Source organism: Coloeus monedula, assembly GCF_965178545.1.
Source record: "Coloeus monedula genome assembly, chromosome: 4".
Classification (NCBI taxonomy): Eukaryota; Metazoa; Chordata; class Aves; order Passeriformes; family Corvidae; genus Coloeus; species Coloeus monedula.
Window position 1 is genome coordinate 75,998,244 of NC_138784.1, and position 23,942 is coordinate 76,022,185.

General features: G+C 64.4%; 1 protein-coding gene across 1 annotated transcript in view; it reads left to right on the plus strand.

Moving 5' to 3' along the window:
- Positions 1-23,942, plus strand: part of SND1 (staphylococcal nuclease and tudor domain containing 1) — a 72,697-nt gene that overhangs the window by 5,240 nt on the left and 43,515 nt on the right. Inside the window, exons 4-10 of the mRNA XM_082280091.1 lie at positions 2,536-2,614; positions 3,660-3,820; positions 3,978-4,069; positions 5,216-5,374; positions 5,727-5,833; positions 6,072-6,162; positions 12,446-12,559. Coding sequence (XP_082136217.1) covers positions 2,536-2,614; positions 3,660-3,820; positions 3,978-4,069; positions 5,216-5,374; positions 5,727-5,833; positions 6,072-6,162; positions 12,446-12,559 — 803 coding nt within the window. The remainder of the gene's footprint in view (positions 1-2,535; positions 2,615-3,659; positions 3,821-3,977; positions 4,070-5,215; positions 5,375-5,726; positions 5,834-6,071; positions 6,163-12,445; positions 12,560-23,942) is intronic.

Sequence of the window (23,942 nt, forward strand, 5' to 3'; positions counted from 1 at the left end):
GTGCTGTCAGCAGGAGGATGCATTCCCACTTTTCCATGGATTCCCAGCTTTGGGAGGGGAGGGGTGCCCGGTGCTGATCCCGGCTGAGCGTGTGGACATGAGGAGCAGCGCTGGGTGAATTCCCGCTGCTTCCCCTTTTCCATGCTTTTTGTTGTAACAAATCTCTGTCTTGTCTGTGGCTGAGATCCCAGTAGGAAGCAGCTTCCCAGGAGGAATCCACCCTGAGCATTCCGGGTGGGTTTTGGGGCTCTCCCTCCCCGTGTCCCCTCAGCCGTGGCCATGGCTGGTGCTGGCTTTGTCCCTGCCCAGAATTCCCGTGCCCTCGGGATTCAAGGGATGGGATCTCGGCTGGGGAAGCTCCCGGGAACCCAGCTCGTCCTCCAGAGCCTCCCTGCTCCTGGGGCAGGTGGGTGCTCTGAGTGTGGCCGGGACAGCCCCCTGTGGGGTATTTGGGATACCAGCAGAATGTGGCCAGGCTTGGACACAGCTCCCCGGCAAAGGGGATAAAGGGAAGCAGCAGGCACAGGAAAGGGGCTGGGAAGGAGCTCGGGGGCTGCTGGATTTTGGAGGAAGTCCCTGGGGAGCCCCAGTAGGGACTGGGGGGTCGGGTGCCCTCGGCCCCACATCCCTGTGTACTTGGCTGTTTTCCCTGTGGGAATGGGCTGGAGAGGGGGAGCAGGTGCTCCAGGTGTGCTTCCTGTGGCACTTGGAGCCTTTCCTGGCATTCCCGTGCCACTCGGAGCCTTTCCATGGCGGGAGCCGGGATTGGCTCACCCAGCCCGGAGTTGCTGCCATCCCGGGCTCATCCCGAGGCCGGCAGGATGGAGCAGGGAGCTGTGCCTGGAGGCCCAGGGAGGTGGCCCAGGGTGGGGGCAGAGGCTCCCTCTGGCTCCGGGATCCGAGGATCCGTGGCAGGGATGGGGGGCCCGGGATCGCTGCTGGCTCCTGGATCCCAGAGGATCAGCAGCGCGTCCGTGGCTCCCCGGGAAGGCTGGAGCTCCCTCCGTGGGGGTTTCTGGGCTCCGCTGGGTGTGGCCGAGGTGGGCAGTGCCTGCTTGGAGCCCCTCGCTGCTCCCAGGCCATCCCAGAGCTGAAGTCCCATTGCTCCATCCTGGCACATTCCAGGCGGCTCCTCCCGTGTCCCCCTGCAGGAACACGAGAGCCCCGCGGGGCCGGGGCTGCAGAAAGGGCAGTGGGACCCTCGGTGCTGCAGATCCCTGGGTGTCAGAGTTACCTCCGTGCTCCAGGAGCGTTTGGACAGCACCCTCCGGCACAGGGTGGGATTTTGGGATGTCCTGATCAGGCCCAGGAGCTGGATCGATGATCCCTGTGGGGCCCTTCCCACTCAGGGTACTCCATGACGCATTCCTGAGCTCCCAGTTTGCTGGGAGGGATCGGAATCAGGATTGTTTTGTTTGGGAAAGACCTCCAAGATCCACAATCACTGAATCCAATGTTTGATTTGAACCTTGGATTTTGGGAAGCTGCTGCTCTGCTCTCCCTCTGAGCCCCCCTCCAGCCCAGGCAATCCCGGTGTCAGGAATAAAGCTGGGAAGGGTTTGGATGTTGGCTCCTGCTGGGGCCTCTCCCGGTGCCGTCCCCAGCCCTGCTCCAGCCCAGCCGGGAACAGCGCGGGCGGGAGAAATGAGGCAGAAAATGTTCCCTGATGAAGTTTGTCAGGGTTTAAACACCGTTAGTGTGGGAATGCTGTGACAGATTCCTGCCAGCCCTGCGGCAGCTCCGGGATGGGGGGGATGGACAGTGGGGAGCTCTGCTGAGGGATGGGCACAGGCTGGATCCGTGGGATGAGGCCAGAGAGGTGAGGGACAACCAGGCCAAGTGCCGGGTCCTGCCCTTGGGTCACCCCAAGCCCCTGGGGCGCTCCGGGCTGGGGCAGAGGGGCTGGAAAGCTGGGAAAGGCCCTGGGGGTGCTGTGCCAGCGGCTGGACAGGAGCCCAGGGGTGCCCAGGGGGCAGGAGGAGGCCGATGGCCCCTGGGCTGTGGCAGCCCCAGCGTGGGCAGAGCCCCAGGGCAGGGACTGTCCCCTGTGCTGGCCCTGCTGAGGGACCCCCTGGGATCCTGGGGTCAGCTCTGGGCCCCTCTGGGCAGGGCATGGAGCTGGGAAGGGTCTGGAGCCCCAGGAGCGGCTGAGGGAGCTGGAAAGGGGCTCAGGCTGGAGCAAAGGAGGCTCAGGGGGGACCTTGTGGCTCTGCACAAGTCCCTGACAGGAGGGGGCAGCCGGGGGGGTCGGGCTCTGCTGCCAGGGAACAGGGACAGGAGGAGAGGGAACGGCCTCAGGCTGGGCCAGGGGAGGGGCAGGGTGGGCATCAGCAGGAATTTCCCCATGGAAAGGGTGCTCAGGCCTTGGCAGGGGCTGCCCAGGGAGCCCGGGCTGGGGGCAGAGGTGTCCCCAGGAGAGCTCTGTGCTGGCGCTCGGGGTTGTTCCAGCCCTGCTCACTGGGATCACTGGGAATGCTGGGATCCCCATGTCCCTGAGGCTCCTCTCACCCTCCTGCTCCTCTCCTCTCCCCACAGACACCAGTGGTGAGAACATCGCCGAGTCCCTGGTGGCCGAAGGATTGGCTTCCCGGCGGGAAGGGATCCGAGCCAACAAGTACGTGCAGGGCTCCCATCCCCATTCCTGGCTGGTGCTCCAGGCACGGAGCCATTGGATCCCTCGGCTCTGGGGGGCTAGGCCCTGCTCCGTAGCTCCCAAGGTGCCCTCATCCCACAGGCCTCCCCAGGGTGTCCCGGGGGCTTTGGGGTTGGGATGTGGAGGGGCTGGGCGGGGGCTGCCTCCTCTCCCATGGACGGAGCTGTGTCCGTGGGCGGCGGAGCAGGGACTCGCTGGGAGTCTCCGAAGTCACACCTGGCTGGGGTGGAATTGCCTCAGTTCCCGCTGGAGAGGAGATGCTGGGACATTCCTGGTGCTGGATCCAGCTGGGTGATCCCTGTGCCAGCAGAGCCGAGGCTTTTCCTGGGCTCTGTCACATCCCAGGGTGTGGGAGAAGCCCGGCCTGGGCTGTGGGGTGCTGCATCCATGGGGACAGGGATCCCATTCCAGAGGTGTAGGACAGTTCCAGGCCAGGGTCAGCCTCATTCGTAGGATCCTGGAACAGTTGGGTGGGAAGGGACCTCAGAGCCCCTCCAGTGCCAGCCCTGCCATGGCAGGGACACCTCCCACTGTGCCAGGCTGCTCCAGCCCCAATGTCCAGCCTGGCCTTGGCCACTGCCAGCGATCCAGGGGCAGCCCCAGCTGCTCTGGGCACCCTGTTTGATATCTCAGGATTTCTTGTGGTGGGGCTGGTGCCAGGGCCAGGAGGGGATTGTGGTCGCCTTGGTGGCCCTTCAGTGGCCGCCTGTGTGTGCAGGGCTGTGATGATCTGTGGATTCCCAGGGAATGTGCCTTCCCTGCTCTCCCAAACCTGCTCTGCCCTGCTGGGAGCCGGGAACGCCGCTGCTTTTCCATGGTGGTGCCAAAAGCAGCCTCTGGAAGGGTTCCCTGGGCTGAGCCTCCCCAGTCTGTGGGAGGAGCTGCTTCCAGCTGTATTCCCCCTGGGATGTGTGCTGGGGATGGGAGTGACCACAGCCCTACAGCATCCCCAAAAGTGCCCGGGACAGGGAGATTCCCAGGGATCCATTCCCGCCCTGTCCCTCAGCCCGGAGCAGAGCCGGCTGGCTGAGCTGGAGGAGCAGGCCCGGAGCGCCAAGAAGGGGATGTGGAGCGAGGGCTCGGGATCGCACACCGTGCGGGACCTCAAGTACAGCCTGGAGAACCCCCGGCACTTTGTGGACTCCCTGCACCAGAAGCCTGTCAATGGTAAGGTGTCCCCGTGTCCCCGTGTCCCTGTGTCCCCATGTCCCTGTGTCCCCATGTCCCTGTGTCCCCATGTCCCTGTGTCCCCGTGTCCCTGTGTCCCCGTGTCCCCGTGTCCCGTTCCCGGCCCAGCGGGACGAGCTCCGGTGTCGCTCCGCAGCCATCATCGAGCACGTGCGGGACGGCAGCGTGGTGAGGGCCCTGCTCCTGCCTGACTTCTACCTGGTCACCGTCATGCTCTCGGGGATCAAGGTGAGCCCATTCCCTCGGCCAGATTCCCTCTGCTGAATTCCCGCGGCCGAATTCCCTCCTTGTCCGAGCTCCTCGGCACTGGCCGCTCTCTGCGTCCCAGAGCAGGGAGGGATGGAGGGACATCGGTGTCACCTGCTGGCCCTGCACGACCAGGCCAGGGGGAGCCCGAGATGTCACCGTGGGGTGGGGACAGCTGTGGGTTGGGTGGGGCTGTTGGACACCCTGGTCAGGGTTGTGGTGGGAGTTCATGGAATCCCTGAGGTTGGAAAAGCCCTCCCAGCCCATCCAGTCCCAGCTGTGCCCCATCCCCACCTTGGCCCCAGCCCAGAGCCCTCAGTGCCACCTCCAGGAATTCCTCAGACACCTGCAGGGATGGGCACTCCAAAGCTCCCTGGGCAGCCCCTGCCAAGGCCTGAGCACCCTTTCCATGGGGAAATTCCTGCTGATGTCCAAGTTCAAGGAACCACAGACTTGTTTAGGTGGGAAGGGACCTCAGAGCCCCTCCAGTGCCAGCCCTGCCATGGCAGGGACACCTCCCACTGTGCCAGGCTGCTCCAGCCCCAATGTCCAGCCTGGCCTTGGCCACTGCCAGCGATCCAGGGGCAGCCCCAGCTGCTCTGGGCACCCTGGGCCAGGGCCTGCCCACCCTCCCAGCCAGCAATTCCCAATTCCCAATCTCCCATCCAGCCCTGCCCTCTGGCACTGGGAAGCCATTCCCTGCCTCCTGGCCCTCCATGCCTTGGCCCCAGTCCCTCTGCAGCTCTCCTGGAGCCCCTTTAGGCCCTGCAAGGGGCTCTCAGCTCTCCCTGGAGCATTTCCCTCTCCAGGTGAGCACCCCCAGCTCTCCCAGCCTGGCTCCAGAGCAGAGGGTCTCCAGCCCTGGAGCAGCTCCGGGGCGTCTCTGGACTCTCCAGCAGCTCCAGGTCCCTTTCCAGGGATCCCCAGAGCAGGAGTTGGTGCTGTATCCCAGGCAGTGTTTCCCAGGGCAGTCACAGGGCTCTGTCCTTACACAAATTCCCCGATTTCAGCCCCCAAAGCACCCCCAGAGCTGGGGAATGGGGGCTGCCTCCTCCCCAGGGGGGTTCCCACCCTCTTTCCACAGTTTCTGGGCCCATCCCGTGCCCTGACTGTCCCTGTGTCCCGCAGTGTCCCACGTTCAAGCGCGAGGCCGACGCTCCCGAGGTCCCGGAGCCGTTCGCGGCCGAAGCCAAGTTTTTCACGGAGTCGCGGCTGCTCCAGAGGGACGTTCAGATTGTCCTGGAGAGCTGCCACAACCAGAACATCCTGGGCACCATCCTGCACCCGGCAAGTGGCGCCGGGGGCACGGGCAGGGTCCAGGGGGGCTGGGGGTGCTCGAGGGGGCCACAAGGTGCTGCCAGTGGGGGAAATGGGAGTTGTGGTGGGTCTGGGAGATCCTGGTTCAGTGAGGAGGGCAGAGCCCGGGGGCGTCCCTGGGATCTGTGGGCTCTTTCCCGGTGGATTTGGGAGATCCTGGTCCTTGTGGGGAGGGCAGAGCCCGGGGGTGTCACTGGGGGGTCTCCGGTAGCACTGGGAGCTCAGGGGACATGGAAGGGGCTGTGCAGGGTCCCCCCCAGCAGGGACAGGGTTGGGGGTCCTGGGGGGTCCTGCTGATCCCAGGCCCTCTCTCGTCTTCCAGAACGGGAACATCACGGAGCTGCTGCTCAGGGAGGGCTTTGCCCGCTGCGTGGATTGGTCCATCGCCGTCTACACCCGCGGCGCCGACAAACTGCGCGCGGCCGAGAGGTGGGGCTGGCGTGGGGACGGGGATCCCGCTGATCCCAGCTGACCCCACCCAATCCCACTGCCCCCACTGTTCCCAGCTGCATCCCTGGAGTGCCCAGAGCAACTCCAGCCCCTTTCCAGCCCCGTGTGGCTCATCCTGGGTGGGATTGATGGGATCTCCCTGGGGCTTTGCTGGGAATGTCACCCCCAGCCTGTCCAGGTGTCCCGGCCCCGGTGTCCCACTGTCCCCACCCCCCAGGTTTGCCAAGGAGCGCAAGCTGAGGATCTGGAGGGATTATGTGGCCCCCACGGCAAACCTGGATCAGAAGGACAAACAGTTCGTGGCCAAGGTGAGCAGGGCTGGGAATGGGACATTTGGGAACTGGGGGCAGAGGACAGTGTGCCCAGCTCCTGATCCGGTCTCTCCATGGGTTTGGACAAACCCCAGAGGTTTCCCACAGCTGGACCCCAGTGCAAAACCACCCAGCTGCACTCCAGGATTGCCGGCAGGGCTGGAGTGGGAAGAGGTGCCAGGGGAAGGGAAGGAGCCCCAAGAGAGGGGCTGTGGTCTGTGGGAATGGGCTGGGGTGTCCTGGCACCGTGCTCCGGTCCTCTGGGGCCACAGGGGTGGCCTCGCATCTCTGCTGATTCCCGATGCTCCCAGAGGAATGGCTGCACCATGGATTGATTCCCAAGGTTCCCAAGGGAATGTCTGCCCCATGGGTTGATTCCCAATGCTTCCAGGGGTTTGGTTGTCCCATGGATTGATTCCCGATGCTCCCAGAGGGTTGTTTGCCTCATGGGTTGATTGATTCCCGATGTTCCTGGGGGAATGGCTGCCCCATGGGTTGATTCCCGATGCTCCCAGGGGTTGTTTGCCCCATGGATTGATCCCCACTGCTCCCAGGGCTCGGAGAATCCGCTGAGCCCGCTCCCAGTGGGTGCTGGTGTGGGGCCGTGGGGCTCTGGGCAGCCGCGCCGTTCCCTGCCCGTGTTCCTGCCCATGGATGCCCCGGGAATCCCTGCCCCGGCGCGGGTGGGATGCGGGAGCTGCGGGATCCGGGCAGGATCCGTGGGATCGGCCCCACTAGATGGAGCTGCCGCCTCGCCCAGCGCCGCGGCTCCGGGGCCGCTGGAATTTCCCTGAGAATGGGCAGCAGCCGCATTTCTTGGAAAGTCGGCCTGGTCCCTGCGCAGGGCCGGATCCTGCCCCGAGCGTCCTTCCAGCTGCTCCCGTCCTGCCGGGATTGTGTCCGGGACCCCCGCCTCGCCCGGCTGCTCCTGGGGGGATGCACGAATGGGGTCGAGCCTGGCAGATCCTGGGGAAAAGCGGGAATGGGATCGAGCCCAGCAGATCCTGGGGGGCTCCTGGATGCCGGGGTTGAACGGAGCAGCGATGGAAAAGCTCTGGAGCTGCCGGGCAGGGACAGCCAGGAGCTCCTGCAGCTGCTCCAGCCTCATCCATGTGGAGCTGATCCCTGTGGTGCCGTCAGCTTGTGTCCGGGGGGACGAGGTTGGGAATGGCTCCTGTGCTTGCTCTGGTGGCTCAGATGTGGCTGGGACAGGAGCAGAGGTCCCCAAAACCTCCCCAAAACGGGAGGGGTTTGCTGGGCGTTCCCTGTGGGAGCAGTGCAGGGACACTGAGCTCAGAGAGGCTCTGGGAAGCCAGAATCGAGAGCCCATCCCTCGGGATAAGGACGTGGTCGTCCCCTCCCCGTGGCGGTGACAAATGCCACCTGGGCAGGTGTCCCGTGGGCACGGCAGGGCCGTGTGCCGGCGCTGGAACGCTGGGAAGCGCCGCTGGCAGTGGCTGCTGCCGGAGCGGTGCCAGGAGCAGTGCCAGGAGCGGTGCCAGGGCCGTCAGTCACGCTCCGCTCAGCTGCTGGAGGGGGCGGCTGGATGCTCCCGGCGCTTCCAAGATGCCGTGATTTTGTGGGATAGCAGCAGGCAGGGCCCACCCCAGTCTCTTGGAAGGGGTGTCCGGGGTGGCTTTGGGATCTGCAGCATCCCCAGCCCATGGGGGAAACATCCCCCGGGAGCAGTGGGGATCCAGCATTCCCCTGGGAACGGTGGGCATTGAGCCCCGGTGCCGTGGGGTGGGACGCTCTCGGGTTGGGGGGCAGAGTTTGGGGGATGCCCCCAATTCCGGGCACAGCCCCCGGCTCTGCGGGCCCCCTCGGGCTGGGAGGGCTCCCGGTTCCGCTCCGGCCTGGTCCGGATTCCCTGCGAGCCCCCCAAAAGCAGCAAACACAACGTCCTGCTTTTTGGGGAGGAGACGTGGGATTTCTCCGCCCTGTGGGTCGCTCCCGCTTTTTGCACGAGGCTCTGGAATTCTTTGGCAGCCGCAGCCCCCCCGGGTTTCGGTGTCACTTTGGGGGCTTTGTTTTTTTCCCCCCCTTGCCCGGAATTGTGAGTGACAAGGAAAATCAGGACAGATGCCCACACGGCCGCAGTGCCAGCGCTGCTCCCGCAGCTGGGCACGTGTCCGGCCTCCCCGGGGCTCCGTCCGTGTCCGTGTCCGTGTCCGTGTCCGTGTCCGTGTCCGTGTCCGTGTCCGTGCAGCGGCCGCAGCCGCGGGGCCGGGCACGCAGCGGGTGCGCAGGGACGGCCCCGGCGCCGCAGCCGCCTCCGTGCTCGGCACGACGGGGCTCGTTCGCAGCGGCAGAGCTGACGCAGGAGCTGCTGGAGGGGGCTGCGAGGGGCGGGGGAGGAGGAGGAGGAGGAAGATCCCAACCTGCCTTTGCACCGCTGATCAACCGCGGCAAATGGGCTCGGGCTGCCGGCGCTGGGAGCGCGGGGCTGGGCTGGGGGAGCAGGGCAGGCTCGGCCTCGGTTGTGGGTTTGGTGCCTGCGAGTGGCGAGGAGGGGAGCGGAGGAACAGCAGTGTCGAAGGGGCTGGAGGCTCTCTGCCGAAATCCCTGCGTCAGCCGGTCTCGGAGCAGCGGGATTTGGGACACGCTGCAGAGCCGTGCCTGCGTTCGGCTGGGAGCCATCCTCTGCCGGCACGGGGGGGCTGCGGCAGCCCGTTCCCGGCTCCGGGCAGCATCGGCCCCCGGGCTCGGGGGGCTCCTGTAGCAGCCCCGGGCCGTGTCCCGGCTCCGCTTCCCGTCCTGCCACGCTCCGGTGGATGGGGCTGAATCAGGCCTGGCTGCTTTGATCTTGATTTTTATTCCCTTTGCTGGGAGCTCTGGATGTGGCCAAATCACCCCGGAGCTGGTGGGATGTGCCAGAGCCAGGCCCGGGAGCTGCTCCTGAGCTGAGCCATGTGCCAGACCCTGCCAAGACCCCTCTAAAGGATATTTTTGGGATGGGGGAGGGGACACTCGACCCTCTCCTGGTGCTGGGCTGTGGCTCCCCAAGTGCCATTGTCCTTGTTGGGGTGCAGGAGGTCACCCTCAGCTTTGGGGATGCTCCCTGTGCCTCCCAGAACAGGGATGCTGTCCTGGGAGCACAGCGGTCAGGAGCCTTGGGAGCTGGGACATGTCCCCTTGGTCCCCAGGCACGGGGGTCCTTGTGCCCCCCAGCTCCCAAGGAAACCAGCCCTAAAGGTGGGATCCTGGCACCCCGAGGTCACATCCCAGTATCCCAGTGTCACATCCCAGTATCCCAGTGTCACATCCCGGCACCCCGAGGTGGCTGGGTCGCAGCCAAGTGGCTGCTCTGTGTCTGTCCGTGGCCATTCCCAGGGATTGGGATCAGCATTTGGAATCAGCTGCGCCTGTGGGGCACATCCAGGGTTCGTGGGGTGGGGTCCTGCTGCCAGACCCCCCCGGAAGGGTGGAATTCCCGATGGAATTCCCGGTCCCCAGAGGAAGAGCTGCTCTCTGCTTCCTTCTCCTCCTCCTCGGGCAGGAGCAGCCAGGCTGGTCCTGGCTCCGGCTCTGGCTCTGTGCCTGTCCTGCCCTGGGCATCCTGAACTGGGAGGTTTTGTGTCCTGTACTGGTCCCAGTTCTCCTGCCCTGTGTGCCCCCAGTGCTGGGTGCAAGCGAAGCCTGGGGTGGAAAATTGGGGACCTTGTTGGGATCAGCTCTTGCAGTGAGGAAAAAAAATCTTCCCTGATAAATGTGGACAGGGCTGTGAGCTCCGTGCTCTGGGAACGGCGATGGGATGGGGGTGACCAGCCTGGCCGGGGCCGCAGGGACATTCCTGGCCTGCCCTCCCCGCTCCCAGCCCGGGGACTCGGGAAGCAGCAGCCGGAGCGTGCTGGCTCTGCAAGAAACAGCTGCAGAGGTTTAAAGAAATAATCCCTCCAATCCCTTTATCAAAGGCCTCTTGCAGGCGAGAGAAGCCACAGTAAATATTGGATAAGGGGAGTGGACGCAGCGGCCTGGGAACGGGCCGGGAGACAATGCCCCGGCGGTGCCACCGTGTCACCCCCGACCCTCCTGCAGGAGGAGGGGACGCGTGCCCGGGGGGGTGAGCACCCGGGGGTCCCCCTCCTGTCACCCTGCTGTGTCCTGCCTGGGACTGGCATCCCTCGGGAGCCCTGGCTCCAGGTGCCGTGTCCTGCTGCATCCTGTGTCCTGTATCCTGTGTCCCGTGTCCTCCAGCATTCCTTGTCCTGCCGTACCCTGTATCCTCAGCATCCCATATCCTGCAGGGACCCTTTGCAACTGGGTCAGGGCCCTGCAGAGACCCTGGGAGTCCCTCTTGGCTCCTGCTGCCACCCTGCTCTGTCCTGCCTGGCACTGGCAGCCCCTGGGTGCCCTGGCTCCAGGTGCTGTGTCCTCCTACATCCATGTCCTGCTGCATCCATGTCCCAGCTGGCTCAGGGCTCTGCAGAAGCCTTGGAGGTTCCCTTTGGCTCCTGCTGCCACCCAGCTGTGTCCTGCCTGGGAGCCACAATGTCCCTGCTCCCGGGGCCGTGCCCTGCTGCATCCTGTATCCTATATCCATGTCCTGCTGCATCCCGTGTCCTGCTACATCCCACATGCTACATCCCATATCCTGCTGCAGCCCGTGTCCTGCTGCATCCCATATCCTATATCCATGTCCTGCTGCATCCCGTGTCCTGCATCCCCCTCGCAGCCGGCTCATCCCGGCGCAGGGTTCCGTGAGTTCGTCCTGCCGGGAAGGGATGCTGGGGGCCGGAGGGGCCCGGCCAGTCCCCGCTGCTGCTCCCGCACGGATCCGGGCCGGGCCGCAGCGCCGGGAGCTGCTGGAATGCCGGGAGCTGCCGGAGCGCCGGGAGCTGCTGGCCGGCTGCTGCCTCCTGCCAGGGAACAAATGAGATGTGACCGCGGCTCCCGCGGCTCCCCGGGAAGCGTGTGCTGGATGTGTAATGGAGCGCGGGATCTGCCCCCGGAGCTGACCCGCAGCGGCCCTGGCTGCAGCAGCTCCGCTTCGCATCCCGCTTTTCCCAAGTCTTGGGCGGGAGGAAGGAGAGAGGCCGCTCCCTCCTCGCCCCGGGATGCCCTGGAGCGTGAGATTGGATTACTCCACTTGGCAGGCGCACGGCGTTGGGCTGCTCCCGCCGAGGGAAAATCCGGGGGCTGGGAGCCGGGAGAGGCCGGGGCCGCGCGCGGGGACGTTCCCGGGGGCTTTGCTGAGCGCTGGCGATCCTCGGTGTCCGCTCGCATCTCAGTTCCCGAAATCCTGCTCTCCCTCCGGCCGAGCTCGCGGGGCGGGGCGGATGCGTTTGCCGGGCAGAAAGGGCTGGAGTGGGGCAGCTCCCGTCTCCTTCCGAGGATCTGTGGGATCGGGAGCATCGTGGATAAGCAGCAGCGGGAGCCGGGGGGATTGGGGGGAGCGGGCAGGGAAAAGGTCCCTGTCTTGCCAGTGGGAATATCCAGGGGCTGGAGAACTGGGAATGTTAAACCCGTGTGTCCTGGGATCCTCCTGGCCCCTCCACCTGGAGCCAGGCTGGGAATGCTGGGAGTGTCCAGTCTGGAGAGGAGAAGCTCCAGGGAGAGCTCGGAGCCCCTTGCAGGGCCTAAAGGGGCTCCAGGAGAGCTGCAGAGGGACTGGGGCCAAGGCATGGAGGGCCAGGAGGCAGGGAATGGCTTCCCAGTGCCAGAGGGCAGGGCTGGATGGGAGATTGGGAATTGGGAATTGCTGGCTGGGAGGGTGGGCAGGCCCTGGCCCAGGGTGCCCAGAGCAGCTGGGGCTGCCCCTGGATCCCTGGCAGTGGCCAAGGCCAGGCTGGACATTGGGGCTGGAGCAGCCTGGGACAGTGGGAGGTGTCCCTGCCATGGCAGGGCTGGCACTGGAGGGGCTCGGAGGTCCCTTCCCACCCAACCATTCCAGGATTCCATGACTTTATGATCCTCATTAGTTTGCTCCCACCACAGGCTGTCCTTGCTCCCTCCTCCACGAGCATCATCCCTTGTCACGTATCCAGCTGGCACTCCTGTCCCCTCTGGAATTGCCTCTGGAATGAGACCTGGGGGGCTGAGCCCTGGCACAGGACACACGCAGCTGGCAGTGCCCTGGAGTGCCACATGTCACTGTCCCGGGAGCCACATTCCCCTGGTGACCCCCTGGACACCCGGCATGGGGCTGGAGCCGCTCACTGTGCCGGGGGTGGAAGTCGGGGTGGCAGAGCTGGTGGCACCTGGCCCTGGGTGTGCCCAGCTGTGCCCAGCTGTGCCCAGGTGCCCGCTGTCCCCACCTCAGCTCTGTCTCTGTCCCCAGGTGATGCAGGTGCTCAACGCCGACGCCATCGTGGTGAAGCTCAACTCCGGGGACCACAAAACCATTCACCTGTCCAGCATCCGGCCCCCGCGGCTCGAGGGGGACATCGCCCAGGTGAGGGGACAGGGCACAGGGAGGGGACAGGGCACAGGGAGGGACCGGGCAAGGGGCCGGATCAGCTCTGTGCAGAGACCCCTCCCCATGGGGCTTCTGCTCTCTCTGGGATGGCCAAGCCCCCTGTTCCCTTCCTGTGGGAGCCCCATCCCATGGGATGCAGGAGGCCTGGGAAGGGCTGGAACGTGCACTGGTGGCTGCAGGGAGGCGGATCTGTCCCTCTTTTCCTGCCTCAGTTTCCCGTGTGTTCCGTGGATGCTCTCAGCCAGTGGGATGTAGGATGTTCCTTAGGGATGTGGGATGTTCCTTAGGGATGTGGGATGTTCCTTAGGGATGTGGGGTGTTCCTTAGGGATGTGGGGTGTTCCTTAGGGATGTGCCGTCCCTGTGGCCTTGCCCCTCGTGCCCCCATCCCTGGGGCAGGCACAGGGGGCTGCAGAGCTGCTGGAGATGATTCCAAGGCTGTGAATCCTTGGGTTTTCCTTCCCCTCGGCCGTGCGGCTGGGAGCGCTCCGCGTATCCCAGAGGAGCAGCTGCTGTGTCCTCCGGCTCCAGGGGACACCGGGACCGACTCGTGACCGGCAGTGTCAGGGTCCGATGGGTTCTTGGCGGGCGCTGGAATGTTTGGGAAGGTCTGGAAAAGGCCGCATTGTTCCCGCACAGTTTGGTCCCTGCTCTGTGTGTTTGAGGCTCTCTCAGGCCGGCGCCGCTGGAGCCGGATCCGAGCGCGCGGCAGGGACATGAAAGCGCCGGGATGAGCTGGGATTGGGCACGAGGAGCGCCCTTGACCCCGCTCAGAGCTCCAGAGCTGTGCTGGAAACCGGGATGTGGCTCCGATCCGTGGGGCACATGCTGAGCGCCCCTGACCCTGCTCAGAGCTCCTGTTCCGTGCCGGAAACCGGGATGGGGGATCAGCCCCTGTGTCACACACGGAGCGCCCTTGACTCTGCTTGCAGCTCTGGAGCTGTTCCAGCAAGCAGGATGAGGAATTGATCCCTGTGTCAGAGTCTCTATCCTGCTCAGAGCTCCAGAGCTGCTCCGGGAGCTGGGATGTGGCTCTGATCCCAGTGTCCCTTTCCGGGATGGTCCTGTGGGTTCAGGAGCCGGGCACTTCCCGCTGTGTCCCGGTGATCCCAGTCCACACAGGGGCTCCTCAGGCAGGGATTTATCTCCGTGCTGCTGCTTTCCCTCCGTTACTCCATTCCCTTCATGGCTGATGGGCTCGGAGCTGTGGGATTGCGGGGCTCCCGAGACCCTCGCAGCGCCTGTTCCTTGTTCCTTGTTCCCTCCCCCTCCTCCTCCTCCTCCTCTGGCGCCCCTGGAGATGCCGGGAAGGCTCCTGGGAAGGCTCCTGGGAAGGCTCCTGCCCGTGCACACAAAGGGGGTCGAGCCACGATTGCTCTAAACCCCCTTTTCCAGGCTGCTTTCTGTCCCAGAGCACCACAGGCCAGTGGGCAACGGCTCCCGAGGTGACCCCGCGTTGCTGTGGGAACGGGAATTTGGAAATTCCTGCCTCCCTGGATGCCGCCTTGTTTTGGCCGCACAGAATCGTGGATAACTTCCCAGCTCGGCCTCTTCCCGCTGTTCCCTGGCGTTGGCTCCGCGGGGCCGGGAGCTGCCACGAGCCGGGGCCGCGGGGGCACGGGGGAGCAGCGGGAGCAGCGGGATTTCCTCGTGGAGCGGCCGCAGTCTCCAAGGAGACTGCAGAAAGGCAGCGGCCCCCCCGCCGCGCCGGATGGATCCGCTGGAAAAATCCTCCGCGGGCTCGGCGCTGCGGCCCCGGAACGCGGGCGGTGGGCGGCTGCTCCCGAATTCCAGGGGACCCCAAAATGCGGGCTCTGTCCCCCTGAGCCCGGGGGGTCCCTCTGGATCCTCGGCACTCCAAGGTTTCACCCCAGTGTCCCAGTGTCACATCCCAGTTTCCCAGTGTCACATCCCAGTATCCCAGTGTCACATCCCGGCACCCCGAGGTGGCCGGGTCGCAGCCAAGTGGCTGCTCTGTGTCTGTCCGTGGCCATTCCCAGGGATTGGGATCAGCATTTGGAATCAGCTGCGCCTGTGGGGCACATCCAGGGTTCGTGGGGTGGGGTCCTGCTGCCAGACCCCCCCGGAAGGGTGGAATTCCCGATGGAATTCCCGGTCCCCAGAGGAAGAGCTGCTCCCCTCTTCCTCCTCTGCTTCCTTCTCCTTCTACTCGGGCAGGAGCAGCCAGGCTGGTCCTGGCTCCGGCTCTGGCTCTGTGCCTGTCCTGCCCTGGGCATCCTGAACTGGGAGATTTTGTGTCCTGTACTGGTCCCAGTTCTGCCTCTCCGGGTCTCCCTGAGTCCCCCCGGCCTGGGATGCTCCTGTTAAATCCCAGTTATTTCTCCCTGGGTTTCATCCTTCTGCGGCTCCGTCGTGTTTCCGTCCCTGGTGCTGGCGTTAATTACCTGGCAGCACAATTAGTGACAGGTCTGCTCCTCCCCTTCCACACCCGCGGTTAAAAGCATGGAAAAAACATCCAAAAATTCCACCAGGGACCAAAGCCACCCTGGCTGCGGCTCGGGGTGGGGACCCCCATCCCAGCTGTCATTCCAGAGGTGGATTTGGAGCTCAGGGAATGTTTGTGGGTCAGATATCAGCACGGCTGTCTCTCCATGGACACGTCCCTGGAATGTATCAGGATTTATGGAAAATATCCGGGAATATCTGTGACATGTGAGCATTTATTTAAAATCCACCAGTGGGGGGGTCGGGCTCTGCTGCCAGGGAACAGGGACAGGAGAGAGGGAACGGCCTCAGGCTGGGCCAGGGGAGGGGCAGGGTGGGCACCAGCAGGAATTTCCCCATGGAAAGGGTGCTCAGGCCTTGGCAGGGGCTGCCCAGGGAGGTTTGGAGTGCCCATCCCTGCAGGTGTCTGAGGAATTCCTGGAGGTGGCACTGAGGGCTCTGGGCTGGGGCCAAGGTGGGGATGGGGCACAGCTGGGACTCGGTGACCTTGGAGGGCTTTCCTGGGATTCTGTGATCCATGGAAATTCTAGGAGCACTTACGTACTGCACACCTTTTTAAAAATATAAAATATAAAATATAAAACACAGTTCAGGGTCGATTCCAGGCTCTCCTGGAAGGTTTTTCCCCCCAGTGCCCCTCCATGGGCTCTTCCTGCCCTCCCATCCCCGCCAGAGCAGGAGCACTGGGATATCGCAGCTCCGTCGGGAATTCCATCCCAACCTGCCGAGCGCTAATTGTTCTCACGGCTCCGGATGGAGGAGATGGGAAGTGACAGACGGAAAAGGGAGTGCGATGGAATCCTGCAGCCTTTCATCTCCCGGCGTCGGATGAATCCTGGGAGCCGGTGGCCGGGAACGTCCCCAGCGCTCAGCTCTGTCCGGGAACATCACGGATCGGGATGGAGAGGGACCTCCTGCTGCTCCAGGGGCTGCACCGGCACCGTGGGGTGCGGGAATAGCTGGAAAACCTCACTGGGATGGCTGGAATCTTCATCAGGATGGCTGGGAACTCACTGGATGGCTGGAAAACCTCACCAGGATGGCTGGAATCTTCATCAGGATGGCTGAGAACTCACTGGGATGGCTGGGAACTCACTGGGATGGCTGGGAACTCACTGGAATGGCCGGAAAACCTCACTGGAATGGCTGGAATCTTCATCAGGATGGCTGGGAACTCACTGGAATGGCTGGAAAACCTCACTGGAATGGCTGGAATCTTCATCAGGATGGCTGAGAACTCACTGGGATGGATGGAAAACCTTGCTGGGATTGCTGGAATCTTACTGGAATGGCTGGGAACTCACTGGAATGGCTGGAAAACCTCACTGGAATGGCTGGAATCTTCGTCAGGATGGGTGGGATGTCTGGAAAACCTCACTGGGATGGGTGGGAACTCACTGGGATGGCTGGAATCTCCTACTGGGATGGCTGGGAACTCTCCCTGGGATGTGACCCCCATCGGGGGCTGGGAACCGTGGGATGCTCCAATCCATGGGATGCTCCAGGTGCCTGTGGATGCCGGGAAGCCATTCCGTGGCTGCAGCCCCCCAGCCCTGTGGTGGGATTTGGGATCCACCCTCCCCGGAGCAGTTTGCTGCCCTTGGATCCATCCAGAGGCGGAACTGAGCCGTGTCCGGCAGTTCCGTGGGATGGGAGGAAGAGCCGATTCCCAGGAAGAGCGAGAGGGGCTCGGAGCTGTTGGATCCAGCTGTGGGGATTCTGTCTCGGAGCTTCCCTGGGTGTCGGTGCCGCCACTGTTCCCAGAATTTGGGATATTCCCATTCCCTTTCCCAGTCACCAGCTCGTTCCCTCGGGCAGCCGCATCCCAGGCCCCGTCAGCCGCTCCGGCTGAATTTTCTGGATTGCTGCAATTGCAGCACGAAGCTGCTCCGATCCCCAATTTATCTAAATTGATCTCTTAATTGGGAATTCTCCGGAGGAGGGGGAGTCGAGCACATGGATCCTGATTCAACGGGAAAAGCAGGGAACGCGCAGCCTCTGGGGGTGGGCTGGGAGCTGGGAGCTGGGAGCTGGAGCTGGGGCAGTGCCCCCGGCCCGTGCGGGGACGCGGGGGCTGCCGGGGGCTCCGGGGCTTTTTTGGGAGCGCTGGGAGCGGGGATATCCTGGCTCCTTTCCCGGCGGAGTAGCCGAGACCAGCCTGGCACTGGGATTTCTCCCGGGATTGTCGGGATGGCCCTGGGACGCTTCCAGCCGCGTTTTCCAGGGATACAAAGCTGAAGCTCCCTGGTTTTCCACGTTTCCCCTGGGTGGCGGCTCATTCCTGTCCCTCTGCCCCACACCAGCGCTGGGGAGGGATCCCGGACCCCTCTGGGCGGGGTTTGGGATGGGGAATCCTGGTGCTGTGCCTGCTTCAGCCTCAGGAGCGACGGGAGCCTCCCGGAGCTGCCACAGAGCTGGGCAGGGAAAAGCTGGAGCACAGGGAAGCTGGAAATGGCTTCAGAGAGGGGAGAACAGATGGATTCGGGCTCGGGTATTTTTTTCCCAGCTCTCAGGAGCTGCACGCGGGTTCCTTGGCTTTCTGCTGCGATTCCACAGGCAGGGAGCTGCTGGATCATCCAGCCCCCGCTCCCGCCAGCCTCCGGAGAGCGGGACCCTCACAGCCAGGGATCAGCATCCCGGCTGGAATGCGGGACATTCCAGGGTGCTCTCGGGGGTGGTGCCAGGCGGGATTCCGTGGCTGTGTCCCGCTCTCCGGACGCTCCCTGTCCTGCAGATCCCGACGACTCCAGGGCAGCCGTAGCTCTGAGGCTCCGGCTGCTCCCAGAGGTGCCAGGGTTTGGATCCCGGCAGGATTTCTGTGTGCCGGGAATGTCGTGGCCGCTCCGTGTCCCCCGTTCCCTCGGGAGGGGTGCCGGCCGTGGCCGCTCCCGCTGCTCATCCCGCCACATTCCAGCAGGTTCCAGGGAGAGCCGTGTCTCACCCAAACCCATCACAGCCGGTGCTTCCTCTGCTCCTTTCCCTGTCCCTCGCTGGTTCCCGGGGTATTTCCGTGGGATTGGGAGAGCTCTGTGCCAACGACCTGCCTGGAGCTCAGCCAGCCCCATCCGGCACCGCCGGAGGCAGGAAGGGCAGGGAGTGACCTTGGGGCCAAGGGCAGCCCGGCCCCTGCAGCTCCGGTTTTGAGGCCGTTCCAGTTGGATTTGTAACCCTGTGGGAAGAACTGGGAAAGGAGCTGGGAAAGATCCCATCCCACCCATTTTTAGCAATCCCAGCTGCTCCATCCCTGGAAATGAGCTGCTGCTCCCAGCTCTGAGCCACCCTGGATACCCATGGAGAGCCCGGGGTGCTGTGGGCGCCCGGCCCCGCTCAGTGGGTGCCGCTCGACAGATGGTCTGCAGGTGTCCGCCGGGAGCTCTTCCAGGGAGCAGCCAGCTGGATTTTGGGAAGAGGGTGACTGCACGGCTTGGCAGAGCCTTGCTGGGAGCTGGGAACGCTCCTCGGGCCCTGCAGAGGCTGCGCTGGCACCCTCGGGAGCGCGGGCGCTGCCACAGCCCTGCCAGGAGAGGGCTGGGAGGAGGGGCTGGCAGAGGGAGCGTTTTCCAGGCGGGAATTGCTCGGTGGCTCTGCCAAATCCCGGGGGCTGCGGTGCCGAGGCTGTGGCTGCCCCTGGATCCCTGGCAGCATCCAAGGCCGGACGGGGCTGGGAGCAGCCTGGGACAGTGGGAGGTGTCCCTGCCATGGCAGGGCTGGCACTGGAGGGGCTCTGAGGTCCCTTCCCACCCCCAGCATTCCCTGATCCTTCTGGGAACGAGCCTGGAGGAACCGGGGGATCCCCAGCTCGGCCGAGCCCCGCCCCGTGTCCCCCCTTGTCCTGGTCCCTGTGGGTCCCTGTGGGTCCAGGGAGTCATTCCCAGGATCCGGGGGTTGAATCCGAGGTCGCGCCGCCGGCGGAGCCGTGCCCGTGGGGCTGCCGGGCGGGACGCGTGCGGAGCAGGTCACGGCTCCGATTTGTCGTGCAGGGCTCGTGCTGCACAAATTGCTCCGCACTCAGCGAGCATGAAAGATTAACGAGGAACAAAGCCATGAACTCATCCAGGCCCGCTCCCGCTAAATTGCAGCTACAGGGATCATGGCAGCTCATCCACGGGTTGTGTAACGGAACCGATTCGCCGGCGCGGAGCCGGCCGAGCTCCGAGTGCTCCGCACGCGACTTTAATGGATTCTAAATATTGGCAGAGCCGAGGAGAGGAGGAGCGGGGGCACCGGAGTTCCCGGATCAATATTTAATGGGAGCTGCAGTCGCTTCCAGGGAGAAGACGAGTGCAGTCAGCATGTTCTGGGAACCTGGAATGTGCCCTCCGGGCAGCAAGCGCTGCGCCGGGAAAAGTGATTCGCTTGCATCTGCGGCTGCCGAGCCTCCTGCCGCTCCCAAAGTCATTCCTGCCTGGAAAAGCAGCCCTTCGGTGTTCGATCCGCGGCTCCGGATTGCGGCACCGCGGCTCCCGGCAGCGCAGGGTGTTCAATTCCGGCTGGGGGAGGCCGGGGGGAGCCGGGGAATGGCTCCGCTTTGTCTCCGGAGCGTTTTCCCTCCCCGGCCACGAGCAAATGGCCAAACACGCGGCGCAGCCGGAGCCGGCTCCCGGGGGAGCTGCCAGCGCCAGGTACAAGGCCTGCTCCGGGTTGGATTAATCTGTGAGCTGGCACGGTTGGGTTCCTGTATGGATTACAGCTGCTGGCATCCCAGGAAATCGCTCACGGCTCAGGGAGCAGCAGCTCGGCAGCGAAACGGGAGCAGCCTCCAGCCCCGAGCGCTGGAGCGGCAGCAGCGGCAGCAGAAGCCGGGCTGGTGCTGGAGCAGCCGGCCAGCCCCGGAGCCGGCCGGGAGTCTGGGCAGGAGCTTGCCAGCAATTATGGAGCAGCTTTTCCGTGAGGCAGCAGCTCCGGGAGGCCCCGGGGCCGCGCTGCTCCGAGCAGGCCCCGCTCAGCCCATCTGCTGCCGCCGGAACCTGGATCTGCTGCGTGGCAGGAGAAATCCCTGGAGATGGGGCTGTGCTCAGACACTTCCCCCAGCACTTCCCGCTAAGTGTTGTAATCCCTGTGCTGCAATTCCTGCCTGGTGCTGTGACACCAATGCTTGGAGGGAGATCCAGGCACCTGCCAGCTCGCATTCCCGGGGATGCTGCTCCAGCCTCGCGCACTCTGGGAGCCGCTCCAGAGGTTTGGTCTGAGCCCAGCCCCGGCTGTTTCTCGCTCCGCTGGGCGAGTGTGAAAACGCTGCCGGGAGAGCCGAGCTTTGACCTTCTGAGCTCCTCGGCAGCTGCTGGAATTCCTCACTCAGCACGTGGAAAATTGCGCTGAGCTGGAGCAGAGCCTCCATCCTGGCACGGAGCTGAGCTCCGCAATTAATGCTCCGGCCCTCGTGCCTCGGGAGCTGATCCCTGGTTTTAGTGCGGGATGAGCCTCTGTGCTGGCTCCATTCCTTCTCCGGAGCTGGAGTTCAGTGCCTGGCACGGCTCCAGCAGTGCCCTGGATCCTGCCCAGTGACCACCCGGGGTGGCCGAGGGGGCACTGGGGACAGGGCTGGGACACACGGTGGCATCACCCGGCGGGGCAGGGAGGGGACGGGAGCAGCTCCATCTGCACACGGACGGGACAGGGAAGCTCCGGCCCCAGGACCTGGCCCAGGCTCACGCCCCAGCCGCCAGTTCTGTCCTGCTCCTGCCTCGGAGTGGCCACAGGGGTCCCGGCTGGGCCAGGGCTCCGTGTTTATCCCAAGGCACCCATCCCTCCCTGCTCGGGAAGGCGGGAGCGGGAGCTCGGGGCTTGGAGCCGTGGGAACAGTGGGAACACCCCCATTCCTGCACCTCTGCCGGCGCCGCTCCCGGAATTGGGAATCATGAATATTCCCCCTCCATTAGCACCGGCTGGATTCAGTGCCAGACGTTTGGAGATGTGAGGGATGGATGGGGTGGAGGGGGGATGGATTGGGAACGTCCCTCACTGGCACCTGCAGCCCCCCAGCTCCTTCCCCCAGCTCGAGTTCCTGGGCTGTGGTGGCACCGGCCACCCCGGGGGGCTCTGGGAGCACCTCAGAGCATCCCAAAATCCCCGGTGCAGGTGGCAAAGCCGTGGGGACCCTTGGAAATGACTTTCCAGGGAGGAGCTGCCTTGGATCTGCAGGGCTTGGTGGCAAGGAAGGGCTGGGTCCCTCCTGGCACCGGGATGGCGTGGACTGGCACGGCCCCGGTGTCACCATGGCTGTGCTGGAGGTGACCTGGGCTGTGCCCGGGACTGGGGCTGGGCCAGGGATCCTGCTTGTGCCAGGGGTGATGGATCCATCCTGCCTGTGCCAGGGATCCTGTCTGTGCCAGGATCATGGATCCATCCTGCCTGTGCCATGGATCCTGCCCGTGCCATGGATCATGGATCCATCCTGCCTGTGCCAGGGATCCTGTCTGTGCCATGGATCATGGATCCATCCTGCCTGTGCCAGGGATCCTGTCTGTGCCAGGATCATGGATCCATCCTGCCTGTGCCAGGGATCCTGCCCGTGCCATGGATCATGGATCCATTCTGCCTGTGCCAGGGATCCTGCCTGTGCCATGGATCATGGATCCATCCTGCCTGTGCCAGGGATCCTGCCTGTGCCATGGATCATGGATCCATCCTGCCTGTGCCAGGGATCCTGTCTGTGCCGGGATCATGGATCCATCCTGCCTGTGCCAGGGATCCTGCCCATGCCAGGATCATGGATCCATCCTGGCTGTGCCAGGGATCCTGCCCGTGCCATGGATCATGGATCCATCCTGCCTGTGCCAGGGATCCTGCCCGTGCCATGGATCATGGATCCATCCTGGCTGTGCCAGGGATCCTGCCCGTGCCATGGATCATGGATCCATCCTGCCTTTTCCCCAGACCCGCCGGCATAGCGCAGCCCCCAGGGCTGGCGAGGGGGTCTCGGGGTGTGCTGTGAGCGGGGCGGGGGTGGCAGTGGCAGTGGCAGTGATGACGATGGTGACAGTGACAGCTCGGGGTGTCCCCCGTCCCAGGCCCCGCACAGGGGAGGCAGCTCCATCCTTAAAAGCTCTTCCCTCGCTCCCAGCCCTGCTGTCCTACTTTTCTCCGTCTGCTTTTCCTCCTTTCCTCCGTCACGTGCGGGTGGGCTTGGAGTGCTCAGTGCAGCTTCCCGGCCGGCTCCGGGCCGGGCTCCGAGCTGCTCCCGCATTCCAGCGCTCCCAGTTCCCGCCCTGACCCCGCTCCGGGTCCTGGTGCCCGCGGGAGGATCCGTGGACATTAAACCTGCCGGGAGCAGGGACAGAAGGGGCCGGGAGCATGTCCCCGCCCATGCGACCCCAAATCCAGGGCAGGGAGGGCCTGGAGCGACAGCCCTGCTCCGCATCCCTCGGGGTTCGCAGTTATCCTCTGAAATCCGGGATAACAGCGGGGAAGGTACGCAGGCTCCTCCCGGAGCGCTGGAATGGCTGTGCCTGGCAGCGGCTGCCGGCTCCGTCCTCGTCCCTGTCCCCGTTCCCGTCCCCTCGGTGACGCTTTTAGGGAGCAGAGGCATCTCCTGGTGTCGCAGTGTCCCACAGCCGGGCCTGGGTCGGGATCATGCCTGTTCTGGGAACGCTGACCCCAATTTCCCTCTCCATGGGAGCAGAGCAGCCAAAATGCTGCTGGATTCCCAAACTCCGCTCAGTGCCCGCGGAGCCACATCCCGAGGCTTCTCCAGCCGCATTCCCGGCTCAGCCTCCCGTGCTGGAATCCCAGCTGGAGCCTTGGGAGCTGGGAATGGGGCAGCTCTGGCTGGGAGCTCTGGGGGCTCGGGGACATCACAGGGACTCCGGGATGTGCCGGGAGCCACCCGGATTCGGTCAGGGGTAGCCCGGAACCAACATCTCCCAACCATCGGGGGGTCGGGATGCATCCCCCGATTCCCAGGGCCCGGTTTGGGGTGCCTGGAATGCAGCACCCTCTTTCCAGGTGCCTGCTGATGAGGGTCTGCTCCCAACATCCGAAGGATATTCAGCATAAATCCAGCTTACTCCTGTGATTTCCACCTTTTTTGGGCAGTTCGTTCCTGAGGGGGATGCGCAGGCTGGGGCCGGATGAATTCCAGTGGCTGGGACAAGAACCCTGCAGCAGCAGAGCCATGTCTCCCATTATCCAGGAAAACCTGGATGCCTGGAGCAGGGATGCTCCTGGCTGTGCTGGGGCTGCTGGTGCAGCTTTTCCAGGGATCTCAGCCTCGCTGGGAGCAGCTCTCCTGGAGCTCCCAGGGAAGTCGGGCTCGTTGAGCACCGAATTCCAACGTTGCGGTGGGGAAATGAGGAAGGAAAAAGCCACCAGGGATCCGTGGAAGGAGCGGATATTTTGGGATGTCTCAATTTCCTCATCAGCCCCGGAGAGGGGGCACCGAGCCAAGTGCCGGCAGATAATGAATCCCCCGGGAATGGGCAGCACCGTGCTCGGCTGATCCCCCCAGTAATTCCTTGGGAAGGGCATTGCCTGCCCAGCTTCCCCCACAGAGGGCTTTGGGGCCGGGCTGGGGCTGCCAGCAGGGTTAAAGCCCCTTGGGAAGCTCCTGACAGCGCCCCAGCCCAGTTAAGGGATTCTTCCCCGATTATTCCTCAGCCTGGAATGTTGGAATCATAAAACCATGGAATGTTTGGGTGGGAAGGGACCTCCGAGCCCCTCCAGTGCCAGCCCTGCCATGGCAGGGACACCTCCCACTGTGCCAGGCTGCTCCAGCCCCAATGTCCAGCCTGGCCTTGGCCACTGCCAGGGATCCAGGGGCAGCCCCAGCTGCTCTGGGCACCCTGGGCCAGGGCCTGCCCACCCTCCCAGCCAGCAATTCCCAATTCCCAATCTCCCATCCAGCCCTGCCCTCTGGCACTGGGAAGCCATTCCCTGCCTCCTGGCCCTCCATGCCC